At 52.9% G+C, this 13,984-nt stretch overlaps 1 protein-coding gene across 1 annotated transcript in view; it reads right to left on the reverse strand.

The window, feature by feature from the left end:
• Window positions 1–1,788: 1,788 nt before the first annotated feature.
• FAM188B (family with sequence similarity 188, member B) overlaps window positions 1,789–13,984 on the reverse strand; it is a 139,312-nt gene continuing 127,116 nt past the window's right edge. Inside the window, exons 16-18 of the mRNA XM_011972200.1 lie at window positions 11,918–12,098; window positions 11,320–11,392; window positions 1,789–2,215 (exon numbers count right to left, since the gene is read on the reverse strand). Of these exons, the coding sequence (XP_011827590.1) occupies window positions 2,167–2,215; window positions 11,320–11,392; window positions 11,918–12,098 (303 nt within the window). The 3' untranslated portion in view covers window positions 1,789–2,166. The remainder of the gene's footprint in view (window positions 2,216–11,319; window positions 11,393–11,917; window positions 12,099–13,984) is intronic.

Raw genomic sequence — 13,984 nt, forward strand, 5'->3', positions numbered from 1 at the left:
TGCTGCCCTGCCCCTCCTCCCCAGAGGAGCTACAGCCAGCTTGGGCATCTGGGGAGGACTCCAAGTGCGAGGTGGAAAGGTGACAAAAGCTAACCACAACTCCCTCTCCCAAAATGACCACTGCAAGGGGAGGGGAAACTTTCACATAATCTGGGCGGCTCTGGACACTCTGAAGCCCACCCACAGTTTCCCTAGAAAACTCTGCCCCTTGGATGGAGACTGCCCACGGGTGAGGAGTCAGGGGCCTGCATTTCATTCCTGCAGGCTTGGTGGCAGCACCATGGACTTGCCCCAGCATCTGGGTCTGGGGGAGGGTGGTGCTGGGCTGTGCTCATCTTCCATTCCAGGAAAACCTAGGCAAGGAATGTCAAACTGCACAATGTACCTGGCTTCTAGAGAAGCAGGTTTGTAATTTGTTGGAAATGGTCTTCTCAAGCCACACTGGGAGTAGTTTGTTTTCTCCAGCCCTGCCAAAGGGACCTTGGTCAGGAGGTTAAGTGAGCTTCATTGAAAAGACACACTTTTCCTTCCCAGGCTGATAAACAAGGCTGCTGCTGGGAAACCGATTTCCTCTGTCCGGGTGCTCAGCAGGAGCGCCCTGTCCCTGGCCAAGGAAAACAAATGCATAAACATTTCAGGGATATATAGGAAGCATTTCTGCTGGAAGCCTGCTGTGAATGGCTGCTGGAGTTTACATAGCAAACCCCACCGGGGCCTCGGCACAGCCTGGACAGAGCAGTCCCTACCCTCCCACTTCCCTCCCAGCCTGACTGGCTCTCAGCCTGCCTCTCCCCAAAGACCAACAGTCAGGCCTCTACACATGCCCCATCCACAAGAACACAAGACAAATGCTTTCACTGTCACCACCCAAATGCCAGTTTTACCCCCCTGGCACCTAAAATAAAAGGGGTCTCCTACAGCGGGACACAGCCCTGAGCTGCTTGTGTCCTGAGCCCCAGGGGCACATGGAAGCTGGGGACAGGCTGCTGTCCGGTGCTGGTGGCTCTCCTAGGCTTCTCCCTGGGCCAGAGCAGACACAGCAGGGGTGCATCCCCTGATTCCTGTGTGTACACACCTACCTCTGCACAGCCCCCTCATAGTCCCAACTGCAGCACTCACTGGGCAGACAGGGTGGGGTACAGGGATGGCAGCCTTCAATGTGATAGAAACCCTGAGAGGCTAGTGCTCTGCCCCTGGGCTCCTGCATCCATCCCGTTCTTGTGAACCACTGCAGAGGAGTCCTTCACTGTGCTTTTCACACAACCTCTCTCCCCACCCGCTTCTTCATCAGCATGCCATTGCACTTTTGCACATTCTCATCTTCTTTTTGAAACTGGTGGAATATCAATGAATGGAACAAACAAGGTTCAGACTACTATTTCCCCTTCATGAGTGATTATCGCACTTTTCCTATTCCAAATTATGCCATCTTTGTTCTGGAATGTGAGGGCTCCACAGGCTCTGCCCACCCACATTTTCAGTCAGCCTTCTCCCCACATGCTCCCCTACAGGGACCAGGGACCACACCCAGTCCCCAGTCCCTCTGTTTATCCCTGTCCTATTGTCCCCCCATGGCCAAGAGGTCCCGCCTTCTCGGAAGGCTCTTTTCCCATATCTACTTGGCCAGGTCCAGCCTACCCTCCAGGTTCACCTCCATTCTCCTGGGGCCCCAAGCGGGCTCTGGGAGAATCACCCACCACCTTCCCCACACCAGCCATGATCAGCACAGACAGTGCACACCACGCTCTTTGCAGCTATGGAACAAATAAGTCTGGGCCCTGGACATGAGTTTGACTCGTTTATAGAAAGCCAGCTACCAGAAATAATGAGTCCCTGGGGCCAACCACATCGGAGGCCTGGGCGAGGGACCACCCAGCGGGGAGCAAGGGAGGGATGCAGACAAAGGCAGCAGAGATCCTGGCAACCTCCTTCCAGTACTCAGCAGTCACAGCTCAGCTGGGAGGGGACACAGCAACACACTGGGTCCCCAGCACAGTCCTGGGTGGGCCCTTCATGGAAGGGGCAGGGAGGCTCTGGATGCTTCTGCAGCCACGCTGACCTAGGTTGGGGTTGCATGAGACTTGCCCCAGAGGCCTGGGGTTCAGCTGTCATCCTCGGTGATGAGGTGATGAATGGTGGACTACAGGGTTTACCCACATCCAACGGTCACAGGATGGGGTCTGAGCCGTTCCAGTTCACTGATGCCCCCTTCCACCTAAGCGTAGAGTGAGGAGAGAGACAAAGAGAGATCAAGCTTCGGGGTCCCAGATGAGAGCCCATCTCTTGCCTCCACTTCCTGAAGGTTTTGTCTTGGAGGCTTTGAATAGTTCAGTTTCCATCCTGTTCATCTCACCCCTCCAGATTCACACACAAACCCACACACCAGTCTCTTACGAAACACAAATACACCCAGGGCCCCAGAGAGCAATGGAGAGGCCAGGTGGCAGGTGATGCATTCTTTCGTACCACAACCTACTTTGTGCCTGGCACCACTGGGCCCTCCACTGAGGCCCTCCACTGACATGAATGATCCACACACGTGGACCAGCCGCTCTCCAGTGGGGCCCAGTGGTTAGCACTTTAGAGGCACCTGTGCAGTCCTAGGTATGGCTGAGTGCAGAACAATGGGGAGAGAGGGTGGGGAGGGGCCAGGAAGCTGGCATGACCTTGTAAGGGTTCTGGGCTTTACTGAGAGCCAAAGAAAGGCAGTGAACGGCTGTGAGCACTATAGTAACATGACAGTTTTTTTGTTTTGTTTTGTTTTGTTTTAACCTGAAGAAGCACAGAGTATAACTAAATTGTGGTCCAGGGTTAGAGACAACTGAGTAACAGTTTAGTTACAAAACGAAAGTTACTGTAGGTGAGACCATGACATGTCCTAGCACTTGATTTTAACACATGGTGCTACTTTTCTAAAAACACTCAGAGGAATCAAATTTATAGCAGATGGAGTGTTTACATAAAATCTGGCACTAGGTATATTATACATTTACAGATATCCTAAGACTATATATGAACTAGGGAACAGATGTTGAATATCTCCCAGCAGTTCTACAGTACAGAGTTTGAGGCTGGAATTCATAAATGCTTTTCCAAGTATGAGGTTTGGGCAGGGAGCAGACATCGTGTTTTCAAAACCTGAAGATTTTCTTCAGGATTGAAGAAGATCTGCCACAGAGGAATAAAAAGGGAAAGCTTTTCTCACTTCAACTGAATTGTACATCTACATCCAGAAAGTCTAGGATTCCTGACACTGGAACTGCAATGAGAAGGGTGTGAACAGGTTCTCCCAAAGTAACACAGTTGCATTTTCCAACAGAAGGCTTGGAACCACCAAGAGTTTTCAGTCAATGGTTCATCCTCAACCCACTGTTGCCCATGTTTATGACATAGCCTAAACTTCCACTGAATCTCTTTCTTCCTTTCCTAGGCTTAGGCTCTTTGTCTTTCCTCAAGTCAGTGCTTTCCTTCAATTGCCGCATCAAAGTCTCTGATTTTTAGATTGAAAGTGTCCCTTCTAAAGGCAGCAAGCTTCATACTCACCTTGTTCTTCCAACTCACTTCCCTCTTGGTTACAGACAACTTCTTGGTATCTGTAAAGACTGGATTTTCCCCTTGCATATTTTGAATACTTTACACCACTCCATTTCCCTTCGAATGAGCAGAAAGATTTCTTGTCATTTGGAGGAAAAAGTCTTCATGGCAATTCTGTGCTTCTTGCTCCCCTAGAAAGGTTTGGTGTGGAAGATATTTGCATACAGCCCATTTGGAACAATTAATATTGCATTCTCCTCCTAGCTCTGCCCAGGGCACTGTGAGGATAGATCGTGCATACCATCGGGGAATGTAAGGATGTCACATTCATCCTAGTCAAGACACAAGATGCAATCCTGCCCTACATTGTGCTCCCTAGTCAACAACCCAAGAAATTTTGATTTGTCCAAATAGGAATGCTGAGTTGTATCTTCTTGTTAAAATACTTGGCATAAAAGGTTGAAATGGGTGGATGCTGGAAAACACGCTCAGCCAGGAATGTTACACTGTTTGGGGCAACTGTGTCCAAAACTTTCTCCGCATCCTCCTCTGTGTCATTTGCTGATGTCCAGTGATGCTGAAAGATCTCACCCAAAATCGGCTTGTATGGCCTTTTGGCAACCAATCCTTTTCTGCCAGCATGAAAGGCTGAGAGTGACCCTTTTACCACCTGAACCATTCAGTTCCTGGGATCCTTCTGGTCATAAATGCTTAGAAACAGATCTGGTGTGCAAAAATATCTGCATACATTTTTAAAAGAGATACTTTAAGAATAAATACTGAAAGAACTAACTTAGTGAGATCCATTCCCAGTCTAACTGGTGACAAGAGGTGCACGATAACACTCTCACGTTCATCCACAACCCCACCTCCCCTTCCTCAATCGTTTTGAAGTGAAAAGACCAGCATCAGCACTTGTTCCATCGGATGTAGAAGAATTAAGTGCTTCTACACTATCCAAGTGCTTCAGACTATTTACAGGGCTTCTGTGTGTCAAGCAGATCCAGAGGAGTCTATTGGGTTTTGGGGTTGAGCTAGTTTGATGGAATTTATGCGCATCATAGCATTCATCTTCACTGCTCATGTAAGAGACACTGGGGCTGTATTTGGAGACAAACTGGCTTGGCTTGGCGAAGTTAGACTGCTCCTCGGCGATGAGTGCCCACTGCTGATACTATTTGGAGGTGGAGTCTGATGATGTCCTATAGTAGCTAATATAGGTCCAACCAGCAGGAAAATGGCCACTGCTCTGGCTGACACAACTGAGCAGGTTCTGGAGGTAAGCAGGCTGGGAAGGCATTGTGCTGACCCCCGTTCCTGGGTACTGAGTTCATCTATTACGTCTGCTGGGTTAAAAGCACCTTAGCAATCTGAAGCCACACAATGAGGGTTTGAGAGTTTCAATTTTCTTGTTCTGTTCATCATCTTTGCAGTTTGGAGTGTGTCATTAAAAAGCTTTTATTGTTCTATTAAGATTTGTGGGTAAGCATTGAAATCTTGGACACCAAGGAACACATCCTGAATCCAGACTCCCAGAGGGTGGCAGAAGGGAGGCAGGAAGGACAGCAACGTGCCTGCTCTCAGCCTGGTCCCCAGATCCCTTCACCCCACCCCTCTCTATCCTTCCAAACCTTTACCCTCCCCACTCAGAAAGACTGAAGTACCTCCTATGAGCTCCCAATTTACAAATTCCTTGAATCCTGGCAAGCTGCTTCAGTGCAGGGGTGAGTCACACTCATCTGCCACTAGACAACATCTGTGTCACCACAGTGGCTGAGTCTTACTATCAGGCTGTTGAGTTTGGGCTTGGGTTTGAGGTTTTCTATAGACATAACCAACCGTCTCCATCCAGCCAACAGGTGCAAATGCAGGGAGAGTACTAGAAATACCACAGGGAAGCAGTTTGCAATTACAATAGAAAATCAAAGCAGAGACATTTTAAAAATCAAAAGGGCCGAGCCATGACACATGTTCTGCCTGTGTAGGGGATGAATCGAATCGTTCCCCGACTGGAATGGTTCTGAAAGCTTGTGAGTCAATTACAAGGACAAGTAAGAAGGGCTCTGCATAGGCAACCAACAACTGCGGACAGGCACAGAAAGGGGAGGGATGAAATGGAAACACCCCTGAGGAGCAGAAGAGACAGAATCACAGTTCCAGACTCACTCATCAGTGCTAATGCGGGAGGCGGCTGACAGCCAGCCAGTTTACAGCCGGGTCTCTCATCCTCGTACCTTAGGCATTTTGGCTCAGTAACTCTTTGTTGTGGGGGCTGTCGTGTGCATTGTGAAATGTTTAGCATCCTCTGCCAGGGCTGAAATGACTAAAAATGTCCTCAGACATTGCCAAATAACCCCAGGGGCACAAAATCATCCCGTTGAGACCACTGGCTCTGTAAAAACACCATGGTCCCTGGGGTTCAAGTCAACTCAAAATCACAGAGAAAGGCACTTCATGGCGGAAAATAAGGCCCTGTCCCCTGAGAGGCATCACTGCAACAGAGGGGTGGTTACCTGCCTTAACTGCTTTTCAACGTTGATGAACCCTGTGTTTTTCTTGGGGAAAAAAGATGCCTCATAGAGCCTGTGTCAGCCAGCACAAGACAGCAGGCCTGAGTTCAAAGCTCCTGACTGGTAGAAAATCATCCAGGGACTCTTGCACACTTTGTATCTCCAGACAAATAGGCCTGTGTGAAAGTTTCCATTCCCAAGCTCCAGCCATTCGGAATGGGGAGCAGCTCCAAGATGAGCCACGTGGGTATCCCTCACCCCTGGGCCTTAACCCCCGCTGGGCCCTGCCCAGTCCGCCATTCTGCAGGATCAGATCCAGATTCCTCTTTGCAGAAGTGTTCTCTGGCTGCCAGGCCAGCCATGGGTCCCTGTCAGCACCCAGGCCAGGCTCTAAGACAAAGCTGGTTTCACCAGCGCCTGAAGCCTGGGCTCCAGGTGGTGGCAGCAGGTGGGGGTGCCACTGCATGAACACGACCCCCCAGGCCAGCTGCTCCTCCTGGACGCCTGCTTAGGGAGCGGCCCCGCCCTCCCAGGCACTCAGCAGGGAAACCACGGTCCTCGCTCACGTTTCAAAGCCCTGCCTTGCCCTCTCCTCTCTGCCTGCTCCTGAGCCCTGGCCCAACTTGCCACCACCTGATTCTTCCTCCTCCCCAAGGCATCGCCAGAGGCCACCGCAGCTCACAGGAAATCGAGTGCTTCCACAGCTCTTCTCTCAACCTCACAGCAGCTCAGGAGAGGGATCCTTAGATCCCAGGGACAGATGGGGAAACTAAGGCGGGGAGAAGAAGCAGACCTTCTGGAGCTCACACAGCTTGATGACTGCAGAGCCAGCACAGGGCAGGTGTGTGTGGGGGGCAGGGCATCGGAAGAGGGCTGGCATGGACAGTGGGGAGTGACAGCACCCAGAGAATGCTCCTCTGATGGGTGGGAGGCACTATGGACAGGGAGCCTGGGCAAAACGGTGTCAGCATGGAAGCTGAACGGGAGGTTTCGCAGGCAGTGAAGGTAGCTGAGGGAGGCGGGTGCTCTGCCTCAGCCCCTCAAAGGCACCATACCCAGCTGGAATTACATTTTCAATTTCTTGTCTGCACCTCCAAACAGAAACATCTGTGCCCCAGCCCCAGGCTCCGGTTATGAGTTCTTTCCTCTTTTCTCTGGACTGTTGACAACCGTTTCATTTTTCTCCCTCTAGCTAGGCTGGAAGCATGAGAGAGGTCACTGTGTGTGTCTTGTTTGGAAATGACCATAAATTAGCCTGTTTTTGCTGAGATGGTTACAGTACAACAGGGGGAGGGGACAGGGGACAGACCCCACATTCCTGACACAAGCAAAGGTAACAGGAGACTCTCTCAGGCCGAGGTTTGCATCACAGCAAAGTGCAGAAACACATGGGGTCTGGGATGGTTTGAATTAGGATGCTCTTCTCTGAAGGGGAAATCAGCAGTCTGGGCTTGTGCAATGCCACCGAGGCAACAAAGCCAGGTGGTGGGAAGTCACTGCCCGCTCAGTGACCTTCCAATGGGCTGGGACAGCAGAAGCATAAGCTGCAGTTCCTAGAGCTTGTGACTGAAAGTGTGGCTGGGACACAGACCTCTGTTCTAGAGGCCTCCATCTCACTGTCTGTAAAAGAAGAGGTGATAACAGGGGGTGCCCAAACGCCTTTCTGTAGAGTCAAGCAAGCTGCCAGACAGTCAGCTGTGTGGCTCGGGGGTTCTTGCAGGGCATCAGAGCTGGGTTTAAGGGTCGGTGATGCGTCTTTCCCTGGACTGTAACAGGGTTGATTCCGAACTTGACTTTTGGCTGATGGCAAACTCTCTGAGAGCAGAAGCCAAGTTCTGCTCAGCTGTTTCTTCCCTGGTATCCAGCCCAGGGGTTCCATGAGGGTTGACCTGATGTAGGGGAATTCTGGCTGCCCACCAGGCTGGCCTACCCTGCAGCCCCACCCACCGAGCAAGATGGACAAGATGCTGTGGGCACACAGCTGCCTCTTATCAGGAGCTTGGGTTCTGACTGCAGCCTTTGAAATGACCTGAGCTCATGCCGCGACATCATGTGCATCTCCTTCCTGACACGGTGGGGCCTTCCGACAGACAGCAGGACTTACCCCTAAGAGGCCAGGCCCACTGGAAGTGGGTCCTCACTGACCTTGGAGGCCACTTTCCCTAGTCTGTCCCTTTGGGCTGTTTGAAAATCTGGGATGGAAACAGAACGCAAGCCTTTGCAATCAGACCCCTCGGACTAGGATTCTGCGAGGCTGGGCCTGCTGTCTCCCATTGCAGTGGTATGTTACCTGACGGGTATGAGGGCAGTGTTCTCACTCTCCACTCACCCACTCAGCTTTTCTAGGAATAACTGCCCAGGTGGACCCGCCATGATAGCGGATTGATGGGGGAAGTGGAACAGGCAGGCAGCTGGTGTCAGCAAAATTCTAGCAGACATGGAACACAGACCTGGGTATGAGGGGATAGCTAATGGAGCTAGGAAGAAGGTTCCCCTGGTCCAGTGCCTATGGTGGGCCAGAGAATCAATGCCTCACTTGATACCCAACTCTCACAAGGCAGCAGGGTTTTGGGGGGGGGGGTGGGCACTGCCCTTACCTGGTTCTCAAAGTGTGGTACCGGGACCAGCAGTATCAGCATCACTCAAGGACTCCTTAAAAATGCAAATTCTTGGGCCCTGCCCTGGACCTACTGAATAAAAAGCTCAGAAACCCTGGGTGTGGGGCACGGCGATTTGTGTTTTTTGGTTTTGTTTTTTTGCGTGTTTTTTGAGATGGAGTTTCCCTCTTGTTGCCCAGGCTGGAGTGCAATGGCATGATCTCAGCTCACTGCAACCTCCGCCTCCCGGGTTCAAGCGATTCTCCTGCCTCAGCCTCCCGAGTAGCTGGGATTACAGGCACCCGCCACCACGCCTGGTTAATTCTGTATTTTTAATAGAGATGGGGTTTCTCCATGTTGGTCAGGCTGGTCTCAAACTCCCAACCTCAGGTGATCTGCCCGCCTCGGCCTTCCAAAGTGCTGGGATTGCAGGTGGTGATCTGTGTTTTAACATGTTCTCCAGGTGACTCTGATGCCCCTAAAGCTTGAAGCCACTGCTCTGGAGCAAACTTTCCCATGCATGAGCCACAAATGCATATGGGCTTCCCTCAGCCCCTGTGTGCCACACAAACAGAATTATTTTCCATCCATGACTGCTCAAGGAGATGCTGGGGCTCAGCCTTGTCCAAGCTCACACAACACTGAGCAGATGTGAGGGCAGAGAAGGGCAGGGCCCTGGCTCAAATCATGCAGTCTCTCTGCTTCCCACATCACCTCACCGTCACCTGCTTACAAGTGGCCAACGGGCAGGGGAAGGAAGTCCTGGGAGATGGAGGCAGCCAACAGAAGAGAAAGAGGAGCTTCAGGCCCGTGTCCACACACTAAGACTCTCACCTTGCATGGACTGAGCTCCACGCAGGTCAAAGCCCCAGGTCAATCTCAAACAATTGTCAATTAGGGCTGAGCCCAAGAAGTCCAATCCTGGGCCCACGCTGGGAGGTGCTTGGTGAGTCATGCAGTGGAATAATTTCTGGGGAAAAAGGAGTTACTCCAGAAGAGGCAGTGGAGAGGTGTCAGGTGGTGGGCCACCCCCTGGGAGCGATACAGAGACACAGAGTCAGACGGAGGCCTTCAGAGAGGGTCCCAGGAGTCCAGAGGCAAGCAGAGGCTGTGTCCAGGGTGTCAGAGCCCTGCTCAACAGGCCCACCTGCAGGAAGGATGCCCTGTGGCCTCCCACGCTGTCCTGTACAGATGCCAAGGCTGGTGTCACCTCCTGTCCCCACTGCTGCCTTTCTCTCATCACTTTGAATGAGTGGCCCTTTGTACATGAAAGGAAAGCGACCTGCAGGTGCCCTTAATCCTCCCAACGAAAGAAGCACCGGCACATGACCCTGCAAGAATGCTTCATCCCTGGCTCGGGGGGCGGGCAGGTGGATGGACGGACAGACAAAGCACGTCGAGGATGTCTCTGCGCTCCTCCTACTTCTCCTTCCCGGTGTTTCCACCATGTGAACGGCTCTTTCTCTGCAGTTCCTCTCAAAGGCTTGCTTGCCTGTGGTGGGCATCAACCCTAAGTTCACTGTGGCCCGTGGATCTCAGGCAGTAAGCATTGTGGGGCCTTGCCATTTTCCATCCCCCTGCCACAACCCCAACCATTTCACAGGCAGAGAAATGGAGATTCTCTGAGATCACACCAAATCAGGAGTGGCTGAGGTCATCATCGTGAGCACAAACACCATGGAGCACTTAGTAATGTCCCAAACACTCTTCACAAGGTCTGGTGAGCAAGGTATGCATCACCTCCATTTTACAGATGACAAAGTGGGGTGCAGGAAGGTGAGGTCCAGTGGTTCACACCAAGAAGCGGCAACACCAGGGCTGGAACCCAGGCAACTTCTCTCCAGAGCCCACACTCATAAATGCTACCTGTTCCACTGCTCCTCCAGAAGGGACTAGGATCCAGGCCTCTGCCTCCTGGGCTACTCCTCTCATGCATGCTGAGGCCTCCGGGTCATTCCCCAAGGGCTTTGTGAAGGGCCTGCCAGGGCAAGGGGAGCACTTCTGACAGCTACGGCCCCACCAGCCCAGGGGTCCGCTCAGAGAACACAGCAAGGAGGTGAGCCCCAACTCACCCCAGTTACTGAACATTCCCCTCCCCTAGCCTGAGCCTCAGCCTCCCCTTAAATACAGAGGGGCTGGGTCCGAGGAGTTGGAGGTCCCACTTGCCTCTGAGGCCACAGGCATGCTGCTCAGTGTTCAGAGTGGCCGAGCTGCTCCTCCAGCTCCTCCGAAAGCAGAGGGTGCCGCTCCAGGCCGCACCTCCCACCACCCCCAGGCTGGGCCAGGGCTCCCAGCTTCCCATCCTGCTCAAGCCTCCCCCACCCTCAGGTAAGCACCCCTGTCCTGCCTCCTTCGGGCCTAATGGTACTTGCCACATCTGGCTGCTGCTGCCTTGAGGGAGGAGGGGCTTCAAGAGGTACCTAGGTAGTCCCCAACCCCCACCATGAGGGCAGCCTCAGAAGCTGTCTAAAGACGCATCACCACTGCAGACCACACACTCCTGAACCTGGGCCCCAGTGACCACGAGTGGAGAAACCTGTGTCTTTCCAATCACCACACCCCTTTGAATCAGGGTGGTCAGGAACCCATCTGTCTTCCTGCAGGCCTGACCGCCCCCAACCATGGCTCCTCAAAGCTATTCGGGGTAAGGCTCAAAGCCAGAGAGGGGCTTGACTCACTTGGTTCTGATGCAGAGCTCGAGCGGGGGAACAAGGTCGTTGTCTGTGTCATCAGAGATGGTTTGGGTGGTATCTGGGAAGGAGGAGAGAGGCACACAACACGTCACCCAGGGCCCTGCACTCACCCTGAGTTCAGCACAGACCACTCCCGGGACCCGACCCCCTCATCTCCATCTCAACTGGACCCACCTTCATCCCTGACATCCGTTCTCATCTGCACAACTCACTGGTCCCCACCCAAGTCCCACTTCAGCTACCACAATACTCTTTCTAAAGATACTTCTTATCTCACCACCCCGATTCCAAAACCTTCCATGGCTCCCCACTGCCTGAAGAATACATCCAAACTGGTCAGCATAGTATTCAGGGCTCTTCACCATGGGGTATAGGCTTTACCCAACACCCTTAATGCCACCCACTGCTCAAGGTCCAGCTCTGGCCGCCTCCTGCAGGAAGGCCCTGCGGGCGTTGGCTCTCTGATCCCTCAGTCTGGACGCTGGAGTCTGCACTACTCTCCGTCATGGGGGATGGTGGATATGAATGCTGGTTTCTGTGACCAGCCTGGAGGCTCCCTGGGGACGTGGGGGAGGGCCCGCACCAATGGTCAGCCGGATCTGCTCCTGCTGGTTGGCCAGGCCATCGTAGTAGTACAAGTCAAAGAGCCTCTCAGTCCTCCAGTCACGCAGGAGCCCCGGCTGCAGGCTAAAGAGGACGCTGAAGTGACTCTCGCTGCACACCACCCAGATGGGGAACCTTGGGGTCTTCAGGAAGCAGCCAACCTGGATGAGGGAGAGGCCTGATGTGAAGTGCCGTCCCCAGGGAAAGGGGCCAGGGCATTTTTCTGTCTGACCCAAGGCAGGGCTAACCTCAGAGGGGCCCTGCTGAAGATCACGTCTGTGTCTGATGCTGGGAGCCCCCATGCTGCTCAGGCCACCGGGCTGTTTCTCAGGGCCATCCCTGCCCTGCCACCCCACCTGCTGCTGCTTGCAGGGCCTCTGCCATACAGACCCGAGACCCGGTCTCACTCGCCCCCTCATTCCCCATATCTAGTGGCTCCCAGTACTGCTCATTCTGCATCCAAGAGCTCCCCCACTGCCAGCCTTTCCTCTTGAGATCTACTCAGCCTCCAACATGTACCATGGCAGTGACCTCCTAACCACTTCTTCCCACACCCCTCAAACAAATCCAGCTTGTCCACTAGCCTAGAGCTTGCTTACCCTTGGACAGCTTGCATCTCCCAAATCCCTTATTGGAGCAGAAATAGTTTCCTCCTTCCAGCTCCCAGGGTGCCCACCCACCTCAGCCGCAGCACCTCTGCCTCATGCTCGACAGATCATAGCCTTAAGTTCCAGGAGCCAGAGGTAAGTAAATGTTGGACGAATGAAATTTCTCATGGATGAAGCAGGACTTGAACTAGAACTGTACGGTAGAGACAGGGAGGCATGGAGCCCTGGGGAGCCAGGAGGGAAAGGTCTGAGTGAGAAGTCTGTGGGGGTGCCAGGAATGGAGGGCCAGAGAAATTCAGGGTGCAGCAGGGCACTGAGCTTGCAGCAACACTTGGATAGGGAGCATTCAGAGCAGGGGAATTTCATGGTGGAAGCGTGTTTGCGGAAGACAGATAAGGAGGAATAAGCACCAGGGCCCTCAGCACATTGCTAGCGTCTTGCCTGTAATGGGAAGAGAAGTGACAAGGGCCCCCTGTGAAGCCCCTGAATGCCTGGCCTTCAAGCACTTTCCCCCAGCCCCTGACACTCCTTGGGCGGCGCCTCTCCTGACCCTGGGCCCTGGTTTATTCAGCTATGTACGTGCCACGGGCCAGGCTGATTCTGGCCTAATCCCCACCAGCCCCAGGGAGATGTTTGCATGCTCAGGTATTTACAGCTACAGCCTGTGGATTAAAGAAAGAATGGGAATTATTTTTCCAGTGGGGAGAAGGGCATACTTTTTCCAGAACCCTTCACAGGAGAGTGGTCGAGCAGCTCCCATCTTGGTCTGGGATGTCTCTGACAGCGGGGCTGTGCTCTGAAGGTCTGAACCAGGTCCCCAGTGAAATTCCTGCACATTTAAAGCTGCCTCCTCCAGAAGGTAGGGGGACAATCTTTACTATGCACTCGTCCTTTCTTAAGGTTCAAGTGTCCCCTCCCCCAACACCAAGGCCTCACCCCAGCCCTGTGTGCCATTCAAGTGGACCGCAGAACTCATTCCTTAGTGAAGTGTGGGGGAATTAGATGTCTTACAGGACGTGGCTGGACGTGCCTAAACCCCACGTAAACTTGGCTTCCATTCCATGCTTCAAAGAGGCTTTTCTGGTGAGGGCATCGCCAGGAACAGGGAACCCTGACACAGGGACCCAGTATTCATTCACGGCAAGGAGAGAGCCCCGAAGCCGACCAGGGAACAGACCTTTGCATAATCAGCCACCCTGAATTTTCCAACAGAGGGACAAAAGCGCAGCTTGCCACGCAGAAATAACAGTCGAGAGATTAAGGGAAAAAAGCTGCCCGAAGAGTTTATAAATGAGTTTCCTCATTCAGGAGCCTCTTTCCAAGTGGGTGACATTTTCCAGAGATGAAATTCACTTCCTTTAAATTCTTGGGTAACCAAAGGCTTGGGGCGAGGCCGGAGTTGGCGGGGGGTGGAGGGGGGGCACCAATATGCTCAAAGA

This window comes from Mandrillus leucophaeus, unplaced genomic scaffold, assembly GCF_000951045.1.
Source record: "Mandrillus leucophaeus isolate KB7577 unplaced genomic scaffold, Mleu.le_1.0 Scaffold128, whole genome shotgun sequence".
NCBI classification, from domain to species: domain Eukaryota; kingdom Metazoa; phylum Chordata; class Mammalia; order Primates; family Cercopithecidae; genus Mandrillus; species Mandrillus leucophaeus.